The sequence below is a fragment of the Echeneis naucrates genome, chromosome 7, assembly GCF_900963305.1.
Source record: "Echeneis naucrates chromosome 7, fEcheNa1.1, whole genome shotgun sequence".
Taxonomy (NCBI): Eukaryota; Metazoa; Chordata; class Actinopteri; order Carangiformes; family Echeneidae; genus Echeneis; species Echeneis naucrates.
Window position 1 is genome coordinate 7,114,212 of NC_042517.1, and position 19,818 is coordinate 7,134,029.

A 19,818-nucleotide genomic window follows, 5' to 3' on the forward strand; every position below is an offset into this window, starting at 1 on the left:
AAAATGAGAAAGAAATTAAAACTGGTTTCAAAAATCAACTTAATTCCAAACTCTGTAACCATAATGCAAGTGTAAAAAGATCAATATCAGTATAAGATCAGTGTATCAAAAGAGCCATAAAACAACAAAGGCAACAAAAAACACAACTGCTAGGTGCACTGCGGCTGGGAAGAAATATTTTTATGTGGAACATGATTTATGACTGACTAATTTCATGAGGATTGAGGTTATTTAGTTCTACAGAAGCTTTTCCCTCTAAAGATTTGGGCAATGATTTGATTTCATTATTGACTTAGGCACTGAATCAATGATTGCAGGCTAGTCAGGAAAATTGCTACAGTTGTGAATCCAAACACCAGCTTTTGTTTCGTCGTCTTGCTTTACATTTTGACCTTGAAAAGGTAAGGTTTGGTTATTAAAATGATAGCTAATTTATTTACTATCAAACATTGCTAAAATATGTGCTTCCTTCAGGCATTCAGCTTTGTAAGATATGTATATGCAGGGTCGAAAACCTCTCTGAAGATTGTTCTTTATATACGAGTGGCTACTGTAGGGAAGTGGAACTAACCAATGGCTCCTTTATTCAATTCTTGAAAACCCAGCATAGTTAGACTTAAGCAGTGTCTCCGTCATGGCTAAAAATAGTAGACCATGGGTAAAAACATCTTTGTGTAACCTTCTTTCTGGGTGGCTGAATCTCAGCAGGTAGTCTAATAAATACCCCAACCCATATGTGAGGTGAAATATTAACAGATGAAACAAACAAACAGGAAGACCTGACAGTGGGTAAACACAGTGGCAGGCCTTTTCTTGGCTATAACACTAGGAGGATGATGAAGTGACATGGCAGTTTGCAATGGTCTCTGTGGACTGACACACACCAGCACCACAGTGATTAGGTTGTTGGTTACTAAGGTGAGAGGTGTGTGCAACTCAAGGGAAAAGGCTTCATGTGAAGAGAGAGGCGTTCCTTCATCTGCATTGGCTATCAGCCTCAGTCTGGCTCTGACAAAGGCTGACTCCATTTTGAGTATTTTCCCTACCCACATACTCCAACCCCAACGCACACAAACACTCAGGCATGGACTCACAACAAAGATAGAGTGACTGATGAATACCTGATGTGCTTTTGACAATGCATACATTACTCATTGTGCATGTGCACAAATGTCTTGCTATTGAATTGTAGGAACAGAGTATGTGCTGGTCTGACAGACCAGATGCACACAGATAAAGCTTTTTGATGTAAAAGTGAGCTTTTGTGGAGGGTCATGATTTTACAAGGACCCTCAGGAGAAGTAGCTCCTACAAAGTAAGTATTGATACCAATAACCTGTATTTAGGGCAAGAGGGCTGGGCTGGGGGATGAAATATTTAGTTAATTGACAGAGTATGTTGAATGAGATTACCTCGAGTCAGTGCCCCAGTGCATGGCATAGATTTTGGCCAGATGCCCCCTCAGTGTCCGTCTAGTGCGCATCTGAATTCGGCCAACAGGGTCGATGTTAGCTGTGATCTAAACAGAGTTAAGATCAAAGAAAGAGTCATTTTGGGGTGGCTAGAAATTCTTCTTCTATTAGTTTAGTATAAGGTTTTAAGGTCCATAGCCAAAGATCAAAGCTGTTTATTTTATAACATAGCTTATGATGGTGAGGAGAAGGAAAGGGAGAGCCAACATCATGGAATAAACATATTTCTTACCTGAGACAGGGTAGCATCCGCACACGCTTTCCTGGCATCCTGAAACATCATAACAGAGAGATTTCTGTTTTTGGCCTGGATGTACCCATTTCTTTATCATTAGTGAATGAACAGGGCTTCCTCTCCAACTTGATAGCTGCCAACCGTATTACGTTGGTTTTACGTTGGAAACTGAGTTTTAAAAGTGTGGCGTTTTTGTACAACAGTTTCACCTCAATGACAGTATTTTTACGTCTTGGCTTTCGTTCACTATTAAATCCAAGTATTCCATCAAAGTATTCACCAAAATACCATACCATTTTAATAAGAAAATTTGTAAAAGTTATTTGTAAAATTTTAATTTGTAAAAGAGTGGAAAAATCTACAGCATTATTCAACACAACCTTACTAATGAAGCTACATTCTCACTTGTTGCATATTATTATAAGAACATTAATTTGAACCCTGAACACATTTGATGTTGCATAAATCGGTGACTTGTGGGAGTGTGGCTCATGATGCAATCTGTTTTTGGTGGCTGATTGCTGCATTCCTACAGTGTTGTAGGAATCAGTTTCAGTGAATGTGATCATCAGCATTACGTCACTGGATATGAAATCTTTCTGATCTCCAAATGGCTTGCTACAGAATAATTTTCACCCAGCAGGCTAAGCCTGACAAAATGGCATAACTTGCGCTCTATCTTTTATGATGGTCAACATTATTGGAGAAGTATTAGACAGGGAAGCTTGTGAACGAAATCTAATATCAGTCTCTGGGGCAAAAAGCTTTAATTGACAAAATGTCAATCTGGCTTTGAGAACCCCCCCCCCCACACACCCCAAAAAAAAAAAAAAAAGGGACCTGAGGGCCATGAAGAACTTACTCTGATCTGGTTCTTGAGCTGCTCAGCCTCCTGGCGTAGCTGATCCAGTTCACTCATTTTCCTCTGCTAATGGTGTGCTGCGCTCCGCCGCCTAGATTCTTGCTGATCTGGAGGAGGCAAGAAATGACAGGCTCAACATACATACCACATGTGGCTAGTTTCCTGTCTGTAGTGCAACACACAAAATTTATAATGCTGCTGTCTTTTTACTCAGAATTTCAGTGTGCCAAATGACATTTGAGATGATTACTAGAGTGTGAGGATGTGCTTTGTCTTAAATAATCATCGTCTGGACACGGGTAGTTCAACAAAATGCAGCTGCGGATCACAGTCTCTTTTCAATCCAATATGCAAGGCCCAGACAAAGTCAAAGTGAATCACAACGGCCCAACACTTTCTAGACAGCTCAAGACTTGTCCTTGCCAGCTTGAAACTGTTACCTAGCAACAAGCACTAGGCTGCTACTTAAGGCTTAAGATAACAATTTTGAGGATGATGTTGAATTTTCTCTCACTTTCAAACAACAGCATACCCCTGGGCAAACATCTGGCTGCACTAAACTGATGATAATCATTCCTTAAAATCAAAGCAAAAAATAAATAAAATGCTTTTTAAAAATCCACTTTACTGGAGGGGACAAAAAAAACAAAAACACATACCCTCCGAATGCCCGTCAAAACTAAGCAAGAATTAAGAGTTCAGATATCAAGAAAGTGGAGAGATAGACCAGAAGACCAGGTGAGTTTCGTTGCACTTCTGGAACGCCAAGTTGATGGGAAAGGTCTACTGAAGCTGTCAATGCTCTGGCCTCTGGACTCTGGACTCTAAACTCTCCTCCAATGTCATCCCTGTAATCCTGGGACACAGTTGATTCAGCTCCTCCAGCCAAATCCGGTTAAGACAAAACCTGCTGATGATCCTAAAAGCAGTGGCTATCCCGCTGACCCCAATCCTCTGGTTCACACTCTTAGCCCTGACACTTTCACTATCCACAGAAAGAAGAAAAATTCTACAGAAAAAAAAGTATTACTGTAACAATTTAAAAAAATCTGGTTTACAGAGAGTCTTGACATTAATGGATGAAAATTGTAGGTTGTACAATTAGTACTACTACACAAGTCCCAGCAAGTCAGCGCACGCGCGCACACACACACACAAAAAAAAAAAAAAAAACTTTCCATTGGAACAACTAACTCCAGAATGATTCATAATTTCAGTGACCACTTCCAGGGAAGAAAATTGGTGAATTATCTTGTTTTTACGCACTCTCCCCTCAACATTAGTCATTACTTTGCAATTATTTTACACATTTTTTAAAAACTATGGATTGTCTCACAAAACAATGAAAGTAAAATTGCTGCCTACCTGTCAAATAACAGCAAATACAATAACATTTCTAATGCAAACAAAGGTTACCTCCTTGTTCCTTTGGGTTTCAATATAGGTCCTTTGTCCTAGGGAGTGTTGATACCTTCTGAAAGAGTACCTTATCCTTCAAGCACCTGACATCACCACAGCTGCCCGTCACCTGATTGGCCAGCATTGATAAATGGGTCTGCATCTAGGCAAGGCGTCTTAACCCCTTAATCTTGGTGATAAAATTGTCTCATGGTAATATCATCGGCTAATTCTTGTGTTCTATGCAATAGCCCTCCATGTGACAGGTAACTCATGGGAGGATGCATCAGAAAAAGCTACAAGTGGATAAGCAGGTTTTATCAAACACATGCAAAAGTGCACTTTATGAACATTTGAAAAGGTTGAATTAGGCCAATGGTATCATCTGCTTGATATTGTCTAAGTTAAAGTGATTCCAAGTCAGCACTATATGCAAAAAAAAAAGCTCTTCTGCTGCTGACAGTCATGTCCCCCGATATATAATTATATTGGGGGGGCATGACTGGGATATATCGGGATATATATAATATTTCCAACCATAAAGTTAAAGTGACCTCGCCCCTCTTTATATTTGCCTCATTCTGCTTTTACCTAATTCTAATTATTTAGTAATAGGTCACTGAAAGGGATGCTTATGTTGCTTGCTCTGTTAAGCTCAGCAGAGGAATGGCTATTAAATGCATTTTTGGCAGATTTCGCATTCGATACCTAACCACTGCTGTTGAATGTTTTTTGGGAACCTAAAAAAAAAAAAAAAAAAAAAAAACCCTGTCTCTGGCTGGCCCATCTTAAGTGTTAACATCTGCCCAACTCTGCACAGGGCCAGTGATCCTGCAGAGGACCTGGGGGGTGGGGGGGTGGAGTCCGCAGCTCTAAACATTGCTGACTGGTCACACGAGCCTTGTGGCTGCTACAACATGTGAGCAGCATCCATTCTGTCTGCAAGCAAGCACGGGTTGTCCCTTCTTTAAATGGGTATAAGACAGAGGACACCACTGGTACATCTTTTAGAGACCGTTGTGGGTTACTAACTAATTTTATTTAATTTCAGTTAATCCTGGCCTATTGATGTGTACGTATGTAATCATTACTGGTAGTCAAAGTCCCCTCCAAAAACAAAAACAAAAAACATACACTACTCTTGGCTATTGTTTTGGCTCAAAAGTGAATGGATCATAGAGACATTAGACCAAGAGTTAGTAAGTAACTGGGCAGATTTATAATCAGAATGAATTATTGTCAGTGACTTGGATAGAAATTTGACTGATCATTTCGTTCATTCATTTTCACAAGAAAATACATGTGTGGAGGTACTTACTTATTTAAAATTACATTCCTCTTCATGAGAAAGTAGCTACTGATTCTTTAATATGTTGAAAGACAAAGGAGGTTTTGTGAAAATATAACAAAATTTTTGTCAAAATTTAAAATTTCAATGTATATTCATTCCAAATATATCCCTTTGTCTTCTTGATTACAAATAATTGTGATATGCATTAGTACTACTAAAGTAACTTAAGCAATTTAAATTGCAGTCTGTTAGCATTTGAACATGTGGCATGTTCGGCATGTGCCGGACTGCAGCCCAGCACGTGTGTCAGAAGTGGCAACAATGTTTTAATACATAGTCTGGAAAATCCATTTTGGGTAATTTAAAAATTTACCCATGTGGTTTTAGTCAATGTAATTTAATAATTTGGCTGTAAACAAAAAATGGAGGAGCAATCAAAACCAAACATTTATAATCTATTAACATGTGGCAGGCTTTACATCTTTCCATGCCTGCACTGCAACAATCTTAACTTTTGTTTTTGGCTTGGACGAAGGTCAGGTGATCAGTGCTGCCTGTCAGGAACATTCCACTGTTTGAGCCTTAAAAAAACACTTTCTCAAAATTGTCTCAATTTAAATCTGCTTTGTACAAAGGAAAAACTCTATATTTAACTCATTGGCCTCAGAGCTGAATCAGCTTCTAACCAGCTTCTGAAATGCGAAGAGAAAACAAAAATTCATTCCAAAATGTACTTTAAAAAAAAAAAAAAAAAAAAGACTACTGACAAAAACATGAAATAAGGTAGTGCTCTATACTGGTGATTTGAATTAGAGGTGTGATTCAGAGATCTCTTTTCCCTTGTGTTGGTAGTGGGAGTGTTGAAAGCACTGGCAGCCCAACAGATAGAGCTTCGCCTTCACTGCCTTCTCTTTCTCCTAGCTATTTTTAGAGAGGTGGTGGGGGAGGAGGAGGAGAAAGAGGAGGAGGGAAGCAGACTTCACATTTTCCAGCCACTCCTATCTGCTCCGACATCTCGAGCACAACACAGTGAGAAGGATAGAGGAAGTGTAATTTGACTCTACACACAAACGCACTTCATTGCTCTTTCTCCTTCCCATACACCTCTGATAGTGCATATACCAATCATTTTCACATCATACACATTTATAAATGGTCTAGATGCATTTTTTCATTAGGAAAAGGTGTCTGTGCTTGCTTATTTCACACAAGGTATTGATGCATTGAAGTGCATGTACAGTACAAAGAAAGCTAACGTTTTATTACATGTGCAGCTTAAAACATGTTTTCATGGTTCTTCACCACCAGTGTGCAGTTTTACAGAAAAGGAAAATAAACCTGCACTGATTATGAAACTTACAGAAAAACTGTGATCAGACAGAAATAATACACAGATTGGAATTCGGTCTTAAATACAAAAGGACTTGAGGATATCTTCTTTAAATAACAATATTAGAATTCGTTTCCACATATGTTTTTACTGGTAAAAAAGCCTCTGCTATTTTTTCTTTTCACATGGTTTTCCCAAATGAAATAAATCAATCAATCAGAAACCACATCTTCCTTTAGTTCCTCACTGAAAAATCTGCATCAGGATTATTCCCCTGCACTGCTGCTGCTGCTTGGTATGATGGGGAAAACAGCAGAGCGTATCAATATGAGCTGGGGAGAAAAAAGAAGGTATCAAAGGAAACGAACCTTAGCCACAGGTTTCAGCTTTGTCGTTAGCTAACAGTTAGCAGTGGCTGACAGATCTATGGGTTGTACTGTTGCACTCTGTTACTCTGATTCACTGTGGTGACGTTTTGGATTTAGTTGAAACCCTTCAAATCATATGGACATGCTAAGGTAACAAGCTGAAGACGGCCTTGAGATAAAGGCTAAAGAAAAGCTGTAGGCCACCGGGGGCGAAGGGATATAAATCAGGGTACGGCCTAGTGAGGTTTGGGAGTAGATTTCTGGGGTAGAGGATTGACTCCACCATGATGACATAAGGGGGTAGGTAGTGAGATGTTCTGGTGCACAAGAGGATAGAGGCAACAGAGGCAAGCTGGAGGACAGAGCCAGATTAAACTAATGAGAGTGAACAAGCAGAGGACAATTGGGAGGGGAGCCGCTAATTAACCCCTTGGTGAAGGGGAGCAAGGCTCTGTAAGCTTCCCAGCATTAAACACTGAGCAGAAGAGACATACATGCACTTTTTCTAGGGCTCGTCGGTCTCAAAATATAATTTCATCTGGTTTTCAAACAAACCAACACACATTTTCAGTTCAAAGTATTGTAGGTTACGCAGAGCCCAATCAGGAAAAGGCTCACAACATAACACAATACCACCATAGTGATTTACCACCTTGCTGAAAGAGGCACAGTTCATTTTCTGTTTGTGTAATGTACTGATCAACCCTGATGTCATGTTGTCATTACACCACACCATCAGGTCTATTTGTCATTTTCATTCAAAATGCACAAGGCACGATAACAAATGCGTCACTACTGGGGCAACGTTTAGATGATTATCTATTCAACGTGACTGATGAGTTGCGCGAACAACCGAATAATAACATATTTCTCAGCAATGTGACTTTCACTAATATTTTTCTCCTGGGACACCATGTTATTTCACTGCTTCAAGGCCGTGCTATGTTTTTTAAGCAAATGCTTAAAGCCAACTGACTGAACTACCAAAGAGCATGCCAGACAATATTACAAGTGTAAAATCACTTTCATAATTAAAGAAACTATTTTGCATCTTGCACAGCACAACAGTGTCCAGACTGCGACAACCTCCTTCAGATCTTTAGGTTTCTACTGCAAACCCTTCAAAAAGTGAGAAAATCGAAAACTGAAACATAGCAGATGAAGGACTGGTATTGCCGGTATCAATCCATTAATAATTCCTGCCTCCCTTATTGTTCCATTTTGAGTACATCAGGCGATACAGGCGATAAAAGACACCAGTTTTCAAACAACTTCTGGCATTGAGTGATTTAACACAAAGTTGACATAAATTTTTGACCACAGTAAATAACTGGTGTCATCACATCGTATGGACAATACATACCTATTAGTACAGCCCACCCCCCCCAAAAAAGCTGTATTCAATCGCATTTTTGGTGCTACTGAACATAGTGGACACGGAGATAAGTGTGTTGCCTCTCTCTGTCACAGGCATTAGCATCAACTCTCTTAGGACCTGGTTTCCACATATGAGCCCATTATACTTTCACTTAGTGGTGGCAGAAGACTATAATACATTACAGGGTAGATTCAAGATGACCAACACCACAACCGAAAGTTCAGATGGCAACTCCCAATCTTAACGTCGCTCAGGTAAAAAACTTCAATCAAATTTCATTGCTGTATGCATAAAAGTGTTCAATGATTGTTATGTAAGTCAAATTTTATAAAAGTTAGTAACTGTAATGATTTACCATGCCGCTAAACATGATGCCCTATTATGGGGACATAATTTTTCTCGGAAACTACATCATGCAAAAAGATAATTCTTCGTTTTTACACTCATCAGGTCCCAATCAACCCAAATAGTAAAGAGAAATTAAAAATGTTTGGGTCTTAAGAGGCTATAAAGAGCAGCTAAGGTTTCCCCAAATAGTCACTAAATTCATTGATACATGCTTTTTGGGAAAGAAAATACTAAAGGGGTCTGAAAGGTCAGTAAATCTGGTGGCAGATGCGCCAAGTCAGCAACACTGTGGATTATCGTTGCTGTTGTTGCCAACCCTGAGATAGAAAAAGGATATGGATAGGGGAAATGGTGTACATTGGGAGTTTGCACAGTATTGTTGCATGACAGGTCCGCAAAGCAGCACAGTGGTTAGCAGGTTCGGTTCCCAGCTTGGGGCCTTTCTGTGGAGCTTGCATGTTCCCCCTGTGCCTGTGTGGGTTGACTCTAAATTGTCCATAGGTCTAAGTGTGAGTGGTTGGTTGTCTGTCTGTCTCTGTATGTTGGCCTTGTGATGGACTGGCGACCTGTCCAGGATGCACCCTGCTTTTGCCCAGTGTGAGCAGGGATTGACTTCAACCAGTTTAACAGATAAGCAGCTAAAGATGAATGAATGAATGTTGCATGAGAGGGGAAAATGTGTAGTCCAACGTAATTATCTAGAACTGTGTTTTCAGGCTCAACAATCTAAGACACAGACAGCCTTGTATTAGGCGCAAGTTAGCATTGGAAAGGTGGAGTGGAGATGGTGGGATTAATAATTCATGGCCTCCTGCTTGGGTACGAGCTGCCACACCCTTAGAGTTCATGAGTGTTGCATCCCATTGCCTTCATCTGATTGTTTCTTCGAACCCACATCTCTGAGGGACTGTTCTAGTGCTTCAGAGTGTCATTAAGGTTGTGGCTGATTTCCTGCTTGTGTAAACATACAGTGTGAAGGGTAGAGCAGGATATGGATGGAGCCGGTGTTTGTTGCAAGTTAGTCAGCAGCCGGCTATGGCACTCTCTCGGGCACTCATCTGTGTCAGCATGCTGCCTCCGCCTTTATACAAGCGCAGAGCCTCTCTAAGCAGGCGTTTCCTTTTTAAGGGTGTTTCCCTTGCTGTGCTCGTCTTTCTCTCTTCCCTTTCTCAAAACATTCAGCGGATGTGGCGACAGTACACACACTTTACAAATACACTTGCTCTGTGGTTTATGATACTACCATTCCACTTGCCAATGTCCACCAGGCTTAGAGCCTGCTATGTAATCAGCTACATTACAGTAACAAGGTACACCCTACATCATGACAGAACAGCTTATATTAGCAGATGTCAAGAATGAAAAGGAAGAGGTAGAGATGGAGTTAGAATTTCATGCAAAAATCAGGTCAGTCCAACTTACATCAGGCCAAACCCATGCGGTTAAACAAAGTATCTAGAAAGGAGAATCCAAAAAGTAAAAAGATTAGTTGCCATTAATCCAAAACCTGTAATAGTTCAATTTAAATTTAGGAATGACTTTTTTTATTTTAGGAAAGGCATTAAAATGCCAGCTAGACCGGCTGATCTCATCAGACATAACCTCTGGAGTTAACTCAGGGTGCTACAAAAAGACAAAAACATCCTGTGGGGATCAGTTCTCAGCGGGAGACACACCTTGTTGATGTGAGAGATCAGTAGAGAATGGAGCTGACGGAAAGGCTACAGTAACTCACATAACCACTCTTTACTGTGGTGAACAGAAAAGTACCTCAACAGGCACAACACATTAAAGCTTCAAGAGAACATGCTTCATGATGCTTCACACAACATCAGGAAAACATGTTGGGTTCAAAAGCAATCCAATGGTGCAGTAGACAAAATCTCAACAATACTGAGCGATGAACAATGTCTGAGGGGGGGGTCTGAATTTGTCTACAGCAGCGTAGATCTATGCATTTATGCCAGCTAGGGGGGGGGGGGGGGTGGCAGTTTTTGATAAAAATAATTGTTGAAATGCAATTTGTGAAGTCATTGTCAATCAATTTCTTACAGGTTTTTACAAATGAGACAATGAGTTCAGTCTAAATGCCTCAGAAAACCTGTGTGATGCTGTTTTAATGATGCAATAATGTCAACATGGACTAGAATTTCAAAGGAAATCTTAATTGGGATTTTTGAGGGGTTTTAGTAGAATGTCTTTCATTTTAATTATGACTATAACTTGTGTTATCAACCAGAAGAATGAGCAGGATTTACATGCTTATAAATATATCAGGGGTCTTCCATAACGTTTTATCTCATACTGTCTTCTGCTTATATTAACAAGTACATGCAGGTGAAGTCATCTAAAGATGCAGTTGACTCATTTTACACTGCAAGGCGAGTTCACTTTTCTGTTGAAAGCATTATCATCACATGCACGTGCACAGCCAGGGGTTAGGGTTAGGGTTAGGGCGTGAGATGCTTTGGTGGTGACTGTGTGTTTTTTTTTTTTTTTTATGTATTTCTGTGCTGCAGCTAGTTTTGTGTGCTGGGCAGGTGATACTCTCAAAGACGAAAGATAATGACAATAATAATATATTATAATCAATATCTTGACCAAAAAGAGTGGCCATGAATCAGATGACGACATATTTTCATACAGTTTGATAGTAGTATGCTGTTTCTGATGCTCTTGAAATGTATGGTCTGTACTTGATATGATGATAATTTAGTCAATGACCATCGGACACATCGCACAAAAATGTTAAATATTCTATTCATTCATTGCTTTGGACCTGTAGTTTCTGGTCAACTTGGTGTCACATTTCAATTTGTTGTGATGTAGTGCAAGAACAGAAGATGATTTTCTTTTTTAATTGTAACACTTAAGTAGACTATTAAGTTTAGTTGATTGCAATCAAATTGTCACAATCAGCTTCATGACAGCCATTTACTTTGCATCACTGTGTATGTAGCCAGTTTTATTTAGAGATAAAGATTGTAATAGGTTTGAATGAGCAGACTGTATTAAAAGAGTGTTGTCACAGCGCAAGATGCATATGGAACTAATCAAACTCTGAATGAAAAAAAAGAAAAATTGTCTGAAATCACAAATCTTCAGCTTTGGGAAGAAACCCTGAGTGGGGGAAATTAATGGACCCATTCTGACTTCATCCAACCATGAAAAGCTGTTTACAAGAAGCTATTTTGTTTGTCGTTTATCATCTTTTATTTAAATGCTTGTAGGCATTGCACCTAGGTCACTGCCAAAATGGAAATATGGTGGATGGCTATAAAATCCCTATTCCTGTCTTACAACAGGGCTACACTTCACTGTCTTGATGCATCTATAACAACTTTTAGAAAAGCACTCTGTCTGGAAAGAAACCACCTTATTTTTTTCTTCTCTGTCCATCTATCCAGTAGAAGACGCTCTTTGCGATATTTACAGCTCTTCTCCCACCTCTGTTCTCTCCAACTTTGAGTTAAGCAAATGTTTTTTTGGACACTCAGTACCTCAGTCATTATGTTATGTGATCATCAGTCAAAGCAATCAGCTAACACTTCAGCTATAACAGTAAGCTGGCCTGATCCAAATCTCTGGGGTTTTTTCTGATGGATTGCGTAGCTGTATTGATGTCCTTTCTATCTTTTTCTGAAGTTGACAACAAAATCTGTTCTTCCAAAATGTCAACTTTTAAAACTCATACAGGGGATAGTGATCCTGTACAGACCTTACTGACACTAGCCCTTCTTTAACTGAATGTGAGGTATAAAGCTTGATAATGTAGAAATGTCTAACAATCAGATCTTCTTTAGCATTGGTAGTTATTCAATATGACATGGGTCAGGTCAGAATACACCTGATAAAAACACAATCTTTTCTGTTTTAATCGAAATCCAATTTCGATATTTTAGTGCAACACACAGGCAAAGTTGTAGTGTAACTGCACCCCCCCCCCCCTTTTTTTTTTTTGGTCTCGTTCGTGGGTGAGGGTCCATCTAAGTGCTGTGGAGAAGTGATGCATGGTAAATGTAGCTGAAACACAACCAGACCACAAAGAAGGCAGGAACAAGGGGGCTGATGGACCAGTAAGAGACCAAGGGGGATTGCTCCTGGACATTTCTTAAAAGCCCCATCCAATCTCACTCAGTCAGTCAGTCATTCTTTCCAACACATATATCCTCTCTCTCTCTCTCTCTCTCTCTCTCTCACACTGGTATTTTCGTACCAAACAGAGGGCTGTAGCAGAACTGTACAAAAGAAGGTGAATCATTCTCCTTGTCTGGCTTGCATCAACATGAAAGGATATGTTGTAAAATTTACTGTACCCCAAACTCAATTGCTCAGATGTATCATACAGTATGGGTTTAAAATATATCTTCAAGTGCCAAATAGACACTGACATTCTGGATCATGTTATACAGTTTGGCTTCGGACCACCTTAGACATCCATAACCAAGTAAACATAAAATCAACTCCAAAATTACTGCAACTAAAACTGTTAAAACTATGCAAAGCTGCAACTTTTAATTATTTTCATTACTAATATTTAGATTTTTTTCTCTGAAAATGTACCATTATTTTGATATTCTTTGTCCGACCATCAAGATTTATTACAATAGTTGCAAGAACTCAGCCACAAGGGTAAGTTACAGCAATAACATGGAGGCTTGGTAGAGGAGATGCTGTAACATTTGAAGTAGGGTGCATACCCGCACCAAAGCCAAACACTTTCTTCCACTACATCTAGACTATTAACTGCACCTACACCAAATTGTCAATGAAATAAAATAAATCTGAGTTTGTGCTTCTACACCCTTAAACACTTTTATATTATTGATGACTTCTGATGGACTATTATCCATCTTGCAATATTAAGGGAAGTCATAAAAAAGGGCCTTGGCCCTTCATGATGTCACATGCCTTACTCTTCACCAGGAGTGGTACAAGCAGAAACCATTGAAAACCAGACCTCCTTGGTGTAGGTAAAAATAGTTACGTGACAGGAATAACAAACTGGCTACAGTCTGAATGACTACTGACACAAACATCCCGTGTAAGGACAGGATGATAGTATTTCTTTATGTCTAAACAAATTTGGCATTGATTTGAGACATTTTTGAATGGTTTTCCTGGCAGTTATGTGACGATTGGCATCACTTATTTAATGAAATACTCTGGACAATCACAAGCAATGGGTGACAAACAATTTTTTTTTACATTTCTAAGGAGTGGGTGAATTTCAGACTCACTGAAGAAGAACTGCTGAAGTGAAAATGAACAGCCTGAGGCTCCATAACCCATTTTGCTCCACTGAAAATGGGGCAAAATCCCGGGGCTACATGTGAGTAGGCATAAGCTGACACAGTTCTGATGATATTCTGCTCGGTTTATGTGCACAATTCATTTGACAGAAAGGTTTAAAAGTACTGCACAGCAATTTCCTAACTTAAAAAGGCAACTTTTACTTCTCCCTGAAATGCTTTGTATGAAGTCAGAAAGGCGGTTACATTATTCGGTTTTAAAAGGCTGGCTTAAGAAAAACACAAGCTCCTTTTTCTCTTTTCTATTGAGAGGACACACTGGAGCTGTTTGCATGACACAAAAACCTTTCCACATCAGCAGACTTGAAGCCTGGGGTGATGCGTGTATGGCGAAACCTATGCATTTCCTGGACAACAGTAACGCTATCTAGAGCTTAAGAAAAACAACACACTCTCAGTGGCACAATGAATTGTTACTAGGGATTCCATGGTATAGAAAATTTTCAGGTAATAAACTTGTGACAACACCAGTGTTACAAATTATGGTAAACAAAATGACCTCCCAGGTCATTATCTATAGGTTAGAGGTGTTGACCCTAGATGCCGCCTTCATCACAAAGTTTGTGAATTACTTCAGTGTTATTACTTGTCTCAAAATACATCTTGTACGATTTATTATTCTAAAAACGTAGGTTACTTCAAAAACTCAAGTCCTGTTCTTAGATCATCCAATGCTAAGCTTTGATGCAAACCAAAAGTCTTTATAACTGAGAATGCTAAACCTGACTACCTATTGTTGCTTTCCTCAGATCGTTGAGACAAAAACATGCCAAAGAAATTATTTGCGAGATGTAATCCATGCCATTTAAGATGATTTCTACAGATGTGGCCGATTCACTTTTTGTTGACTTATTTTATTCTATTAAAGGAAGGAATCAAATCTGGTTTTAGTAGCAAACACAAAAACATCACTCCTCTGCTATGACTTCAATTAGATTTACGTCTACCAACACATGTAACTAAAGGGAGTTGGGGATTAGTTGGATTGTCCCTTTAACTGGGCCCAATTTTTTCCCTTCAGTGTGACTGTCTGCTGTGGCTAATGTCTGGTGATAGGGGACACAACATCAATGGGATTGACAGTAGAGTTTAATTGATTGATAAGTAAAAACATTCCATGATGCAGTGTGCTCTCACTAGACATTGTGCAGTTGGTGGTAAAAGTAGACACTCAATATTTTAAAATAAGCGACTAAAACCAGGCGAAGAAAACTGAAAGAAAACATATCTGTATATACAATCCTTTGACCATCACATACAGAAAAAAACTAAACAAAAACAAACACCTTAAACTGAGGCTCAAGCAAAACAGATCCCAAAAGTCTAGCAGTCCTGCTGGCTGACAAAAAATTAAAATCAAAATATAAAATGTGCACAACAAAGAAACAAACAAAAGTGACATACATTAAAAAAGGTATGTTTTGCGCTTTGGACAGCTGCACAAGCAGCTTTTCATTTTGGGGAATGAATGAGTTGGAATAAAAAAGGAAAAGTGGGGAAATAGCAAAGAAGGTCAGGCTAGCCCAAAGCCAAAAGCATGACTTTATTTAAAACATAAAATACACTCCTTTGATTGCATTAATAATCATACCCCTCCCCCATGCTTTCTCTCCAAGCTTCCAAGAGAGAGGCAAGTGTGTGTGAAGAGTCACATGACAGCTAGCCCACTCTTTTGCTCAAGTGACTATGGCCTTTCTTGGCTTAAAGAGGAAGAAATCTCACTAATACTGGCAATCTTTCCTTTTCATCTTGGGATTCAGGTTTTGTCACATTTTCCCCGTGGCAGTCAAATGTAAGGGCTAGAATGTAAATAGGCACAGAAGCACTCCCTATGAAAAGCAGAGCAGATGTCGGCATGTAACTTGCTCGCTGGGCCTGTGATGGGCTTTCAGCAGGGTTATGCCATGTCTGAGTGGTGACAGGCTTGTGTGTGGGTCATTTAGCAGACCTGGTGCCACTTACTTTGACTATTCAAAACATTGACTAAGACCTTTTGGCCTGTGGTGACAAACTATGGATATATAACAGCACCCATAGTCAAACAACACACAAGTCTACACACCATGCAAACATCAGGTAGAACTTCCTTTGTACTGTTGACCCTGGGGATGGCACGGGGAACATAAAAAGCAAGTCATAATGAAAAAGACAAACATTCAAGTGTGCTCTGCAAAACAGAGATTCAGGAACACAGATGTTGAGTGTTTCAGTACAAAAGCCTTTTATGACAACAGGTGGGACTAAAGATAACTTGTTATAAGATATATTTGACATATCTTGTTGCCACCATGTTACAGGATAGTTGTCAAATATGAATATATATCAAATATTGTTTACATTTTGAGTGCTTTAGCAATGAAAGAAAATTGGGAAGCTTTTGATGTTACATCAAGTGAGGAGACAATACCTTTTAAGGCAGCAGATATGGTTAACGTCAAGCAGCTTAATGTCTGTTTATTGGCTGAAACTCCAACCCGTGGAGCAGCCATACAAACTTACAGAATTACCAAATAAAAGTTAGTTTTGCAATTTCACTTCTGTGCTTTTGACCATTTATGCACATCTGTTCTCCTTCACTTGTCCACAACTATCTAATTTTTGTTTCTTTCTTTTCACAATCTCATCAGCACTCATTACCATACTTGATAGAGAAAATTGCAAAAGGCTGAGCTGAATCACGTCTTAAACTCCAGGCTTGAGGGCAGATGTAAAAGAGGCTTGTACTCCCTAATTCAGATGCAGACGTTTGACCTGCATCTGAATGGAGTCAAGATAGGGGGAAAAAAAAACAAAACAAAACAACAAGACAGCTAAACCAAAACCACCAATGTATTTAATATTTGAAGCGTGCACATTAGCCAACTATGAGTAATATGAAATAATGCCTCTCAGAGTTCTTTAACTATCCTCAAATGATCCCTCTGTTAATGAGTCATGGTGAAGGAACTGACTGCCTGCGTTTTTGCCTTACAGCTTAAACATGGAATGGGTACACATGTGTGTGGCTGGTCACACATGGTCGTTGCAAAAAAAAATCATTTTTGTTGAAGACAATGATTATTGGTGGGCTTGCACAACAAGAGGGTAGCATTTCTTCACATTAATGAGTGAAATATACCAAACTGAAAGAGATTTGTTTTCAACAGTAAATATATGAGTACTTAATAACTTTTACAGTCATTGATTGGCCAAAGAAAACAATTGTGTAATGCGAAAAGTTGCACATTCATAGGCTTCCATAATAACTTCTAAAGTTTTCATTAATGCCAACACTTAAAAAGTTGGAGATAATTCTCAGACTGACCTCCCAGAATGCCCGAGATTATTACTTAATGGGATTTGTCAGTCGCAGTTTCCAGTGCATATTAAAATCCCAGTTGGATAATCTTTAATATCCAGCATCTTGAGAAGGTGGGTTGGCCTGTACTGTGTGTGTGTGTGTATATATATATATATATATATATATATATATATATATATATGTTAGATTTATCAAACCTGTATGTTCACATTCAGATTCACTAAAAATGAATTTTTGTTAATAACTGGCATGCACAGAACTCTCTGACTGTCATCTATGAAATACAGAAAACACCAATATGTCATGAGATAAAATATATTACTTTGCCCAGTTCAAACTTACCATGTGAATGAAAGCTGTACACAAGTTGTAATGGCTCTGGGTTGTGTTTGACCATCATCATTACTCAAAATAACATTAGGGCCATTAGGAAATACTACCTCTGCTGTAGGGACTTGTTAGTTGCTCAGACACTAAGAACTAGTCTCTTCTAGTTAGTCTGCAGATAAAGCTCCATGTTCCATAGTAAATTTCCATGGATCCTGAAGGAGTTCTTTTCATTGGAAGGATGGTAGGATTTCCTTTCTGTCATCTATATTATTAAAGGTCCCTTTCAAGGAAGTGAATTCTTTATGCTATTATTCTCGTGTCCTATCAGTAATGATATTGAAATGATAAATGTTTGACATGGATCAGGAGTTTTGTGAGAAAAGCAGGATGGTGGCAGTAACGGTATGCTAAATATGACAGACCATTTCCTTTTAGTCCCATTCAAACCTATTGTACAAATAAAAATATTTCTAACTGGGGGGCATCAAGGGCGTTTACCATTAGAACTATTTCCATCATCCTTTCACTGTAATAAACAAACTCCACCTTGTTCTGTCATACATGGAAAAGTTCTAATTACGAGCATTGTAGCATTTGCACTCAGAGCCAAATTCAAAAAACCTTTAATGAGGATAGTAAATTACACAATCCTTAGCTTTACATTTTCCTATGGGCGCGCTAGCCTTGAGAGTGAGAAGGAAAAAGGAATGCAGGCCACCACTAACTACTTAAATGAAGATTCAAAAGAAGGCTAGCTGATGAAGATAACGTGCAAGAATATATGCATTAAAGAGCAGAGCAACTGATAAGGATATGTTTTTTGGTTACATTTTTTGTCCAGTGTTTTGAAACATGCAAAACAAACAAACAACCAACCCCTCAACACAATGGAAACAGTTCCTCAACAATAAATGATACTGTTGAAAAGTTATTTTTCTGGACAATGTATGAACCGATCACATCAAACAGGGGAAGTTATTTTTCACCAATTATATGGCAGTCTTTTGGGAATTGAGAGCTCACTTCCCCGAATTGGCACAATGAGTTTTGTTGAGTTAGCTAAATATTAGCTGTTGTTTAGTTACTAAAAGTGGGATAGAAAGGTAAGAGTGTTGCCTCTGAGTTAATTACTCTTGTGGTACCTTGGTTGCTTAAGGCATGTTGGCACTCACTGATAAGTAAAACTTCATTAGTAATATAGTAATTCAAGGCCTGATGATGTAAATGATCAACTGTGCTAAAAAAACACTGTTCCAATACAGATGGGAGAGCTGACCACCTGAAGCTGTGTTATCTGCTTTTGCCAATATCAATAGGCACATCACACTTGTTCTTTTCTTGCTCTTTGCTTATCACTAAAATGTCTCTTTCCATGTGCACATTTAAAAATAGAGAATTTTTAACAATGTACTGTGTGACTTCTGCATTCAAAATCCCAAACTTTGCCGTTTGTTTTCTATTTTGCTTAATATAATTCTGCCAAGGATGGTTTAGTATTGATTGATAAGATGCACAGGGTGTCTTTATTCGGACAAGCTACACTTCAGTGCCATCAATGCTAGCCAAATAGTCACTTCAACAACTGCTATTTGCTTAGGTTCATTTAAATTCAATGAACTTATTTTAAAAAAAACCTAGACACCATGCAATATACATTACTCATGCTAAATAAATGTGCTGTTCTTTTCCCACTGTTAAATGAATAGACACATGATAAGGCAGCTATTTTTACACTAACCTTTCTATGTTTATTGTGTATAGTTCATTGGACAAGATAATGCTTGTTATTGAAAAACTGTAGTTCTATGTGCGTAATTTTTTTAACTTCATTGTTTTACTTTGTATCACTTATTTTTTGTGTTTCTATTTTCTTTGCTGCTGTACCATGCAAATTCATCCATCTGAGGGAGGGCATAAAAATATAAATGCATCTGAAATAACACTGTGCTGTAGACTAAATAGGATTCTTTACAGATCATGTGTTCATATATTTGTTTACAAAGCTACTCATGTAATTCTGCCTTTTCAAGACCTCTAGTAGATGCATAGTTAAAAACAGGATCATATCTGAAGTTAGGAAAAATCAGCACTATCACTGTTCAAAGCCATATAATCCCAAAGAGTGAAATCCATGGACTAGGAATGTAATCCCATTCACATCCTGCACTTGCAGATTATAAAATGCACAAGCAG

At 38.7% G+C, this 19,818-nt stretch overlaps 1 protein-coding gene across 1 annotated transcript in view; it reads right to left on the minus strand.

Moving 5' to 3' along the window:
• LOC115045896 (guanine nucleotide-binding protein G(I)/G(S)/G(T) subunit beta-1) overlaps positions 1 to 19,818 on the minus strand; it is a 32,854-nt gene that overhangs the window by 9,041 nt on the left and 3,995 nt on the right. Inside the window, exons 2-4 of the mRNA XM_029505860.1 lie at positions 2,570 to 2,676; positions 1,705 to 1,743; positions 1,413 to 1,519 (exon numbers count right to left, since the gene is read on the minus strand). Coding sequence (XP_029361720.1) covers positions 1,413 to 1,519; positions 1,705 to 1,743; positions 2,570 to 2,626 — 203 coding nt within the window. The 5' untranslated portion in view covers positions 2,627 to 2,676. The remainder of the gene's footprint in view (positions 1 to 1,412; positions 1,520 to 1,704; positions 1,744 to 2,569; positions 2,677 to 19,818) is intronic.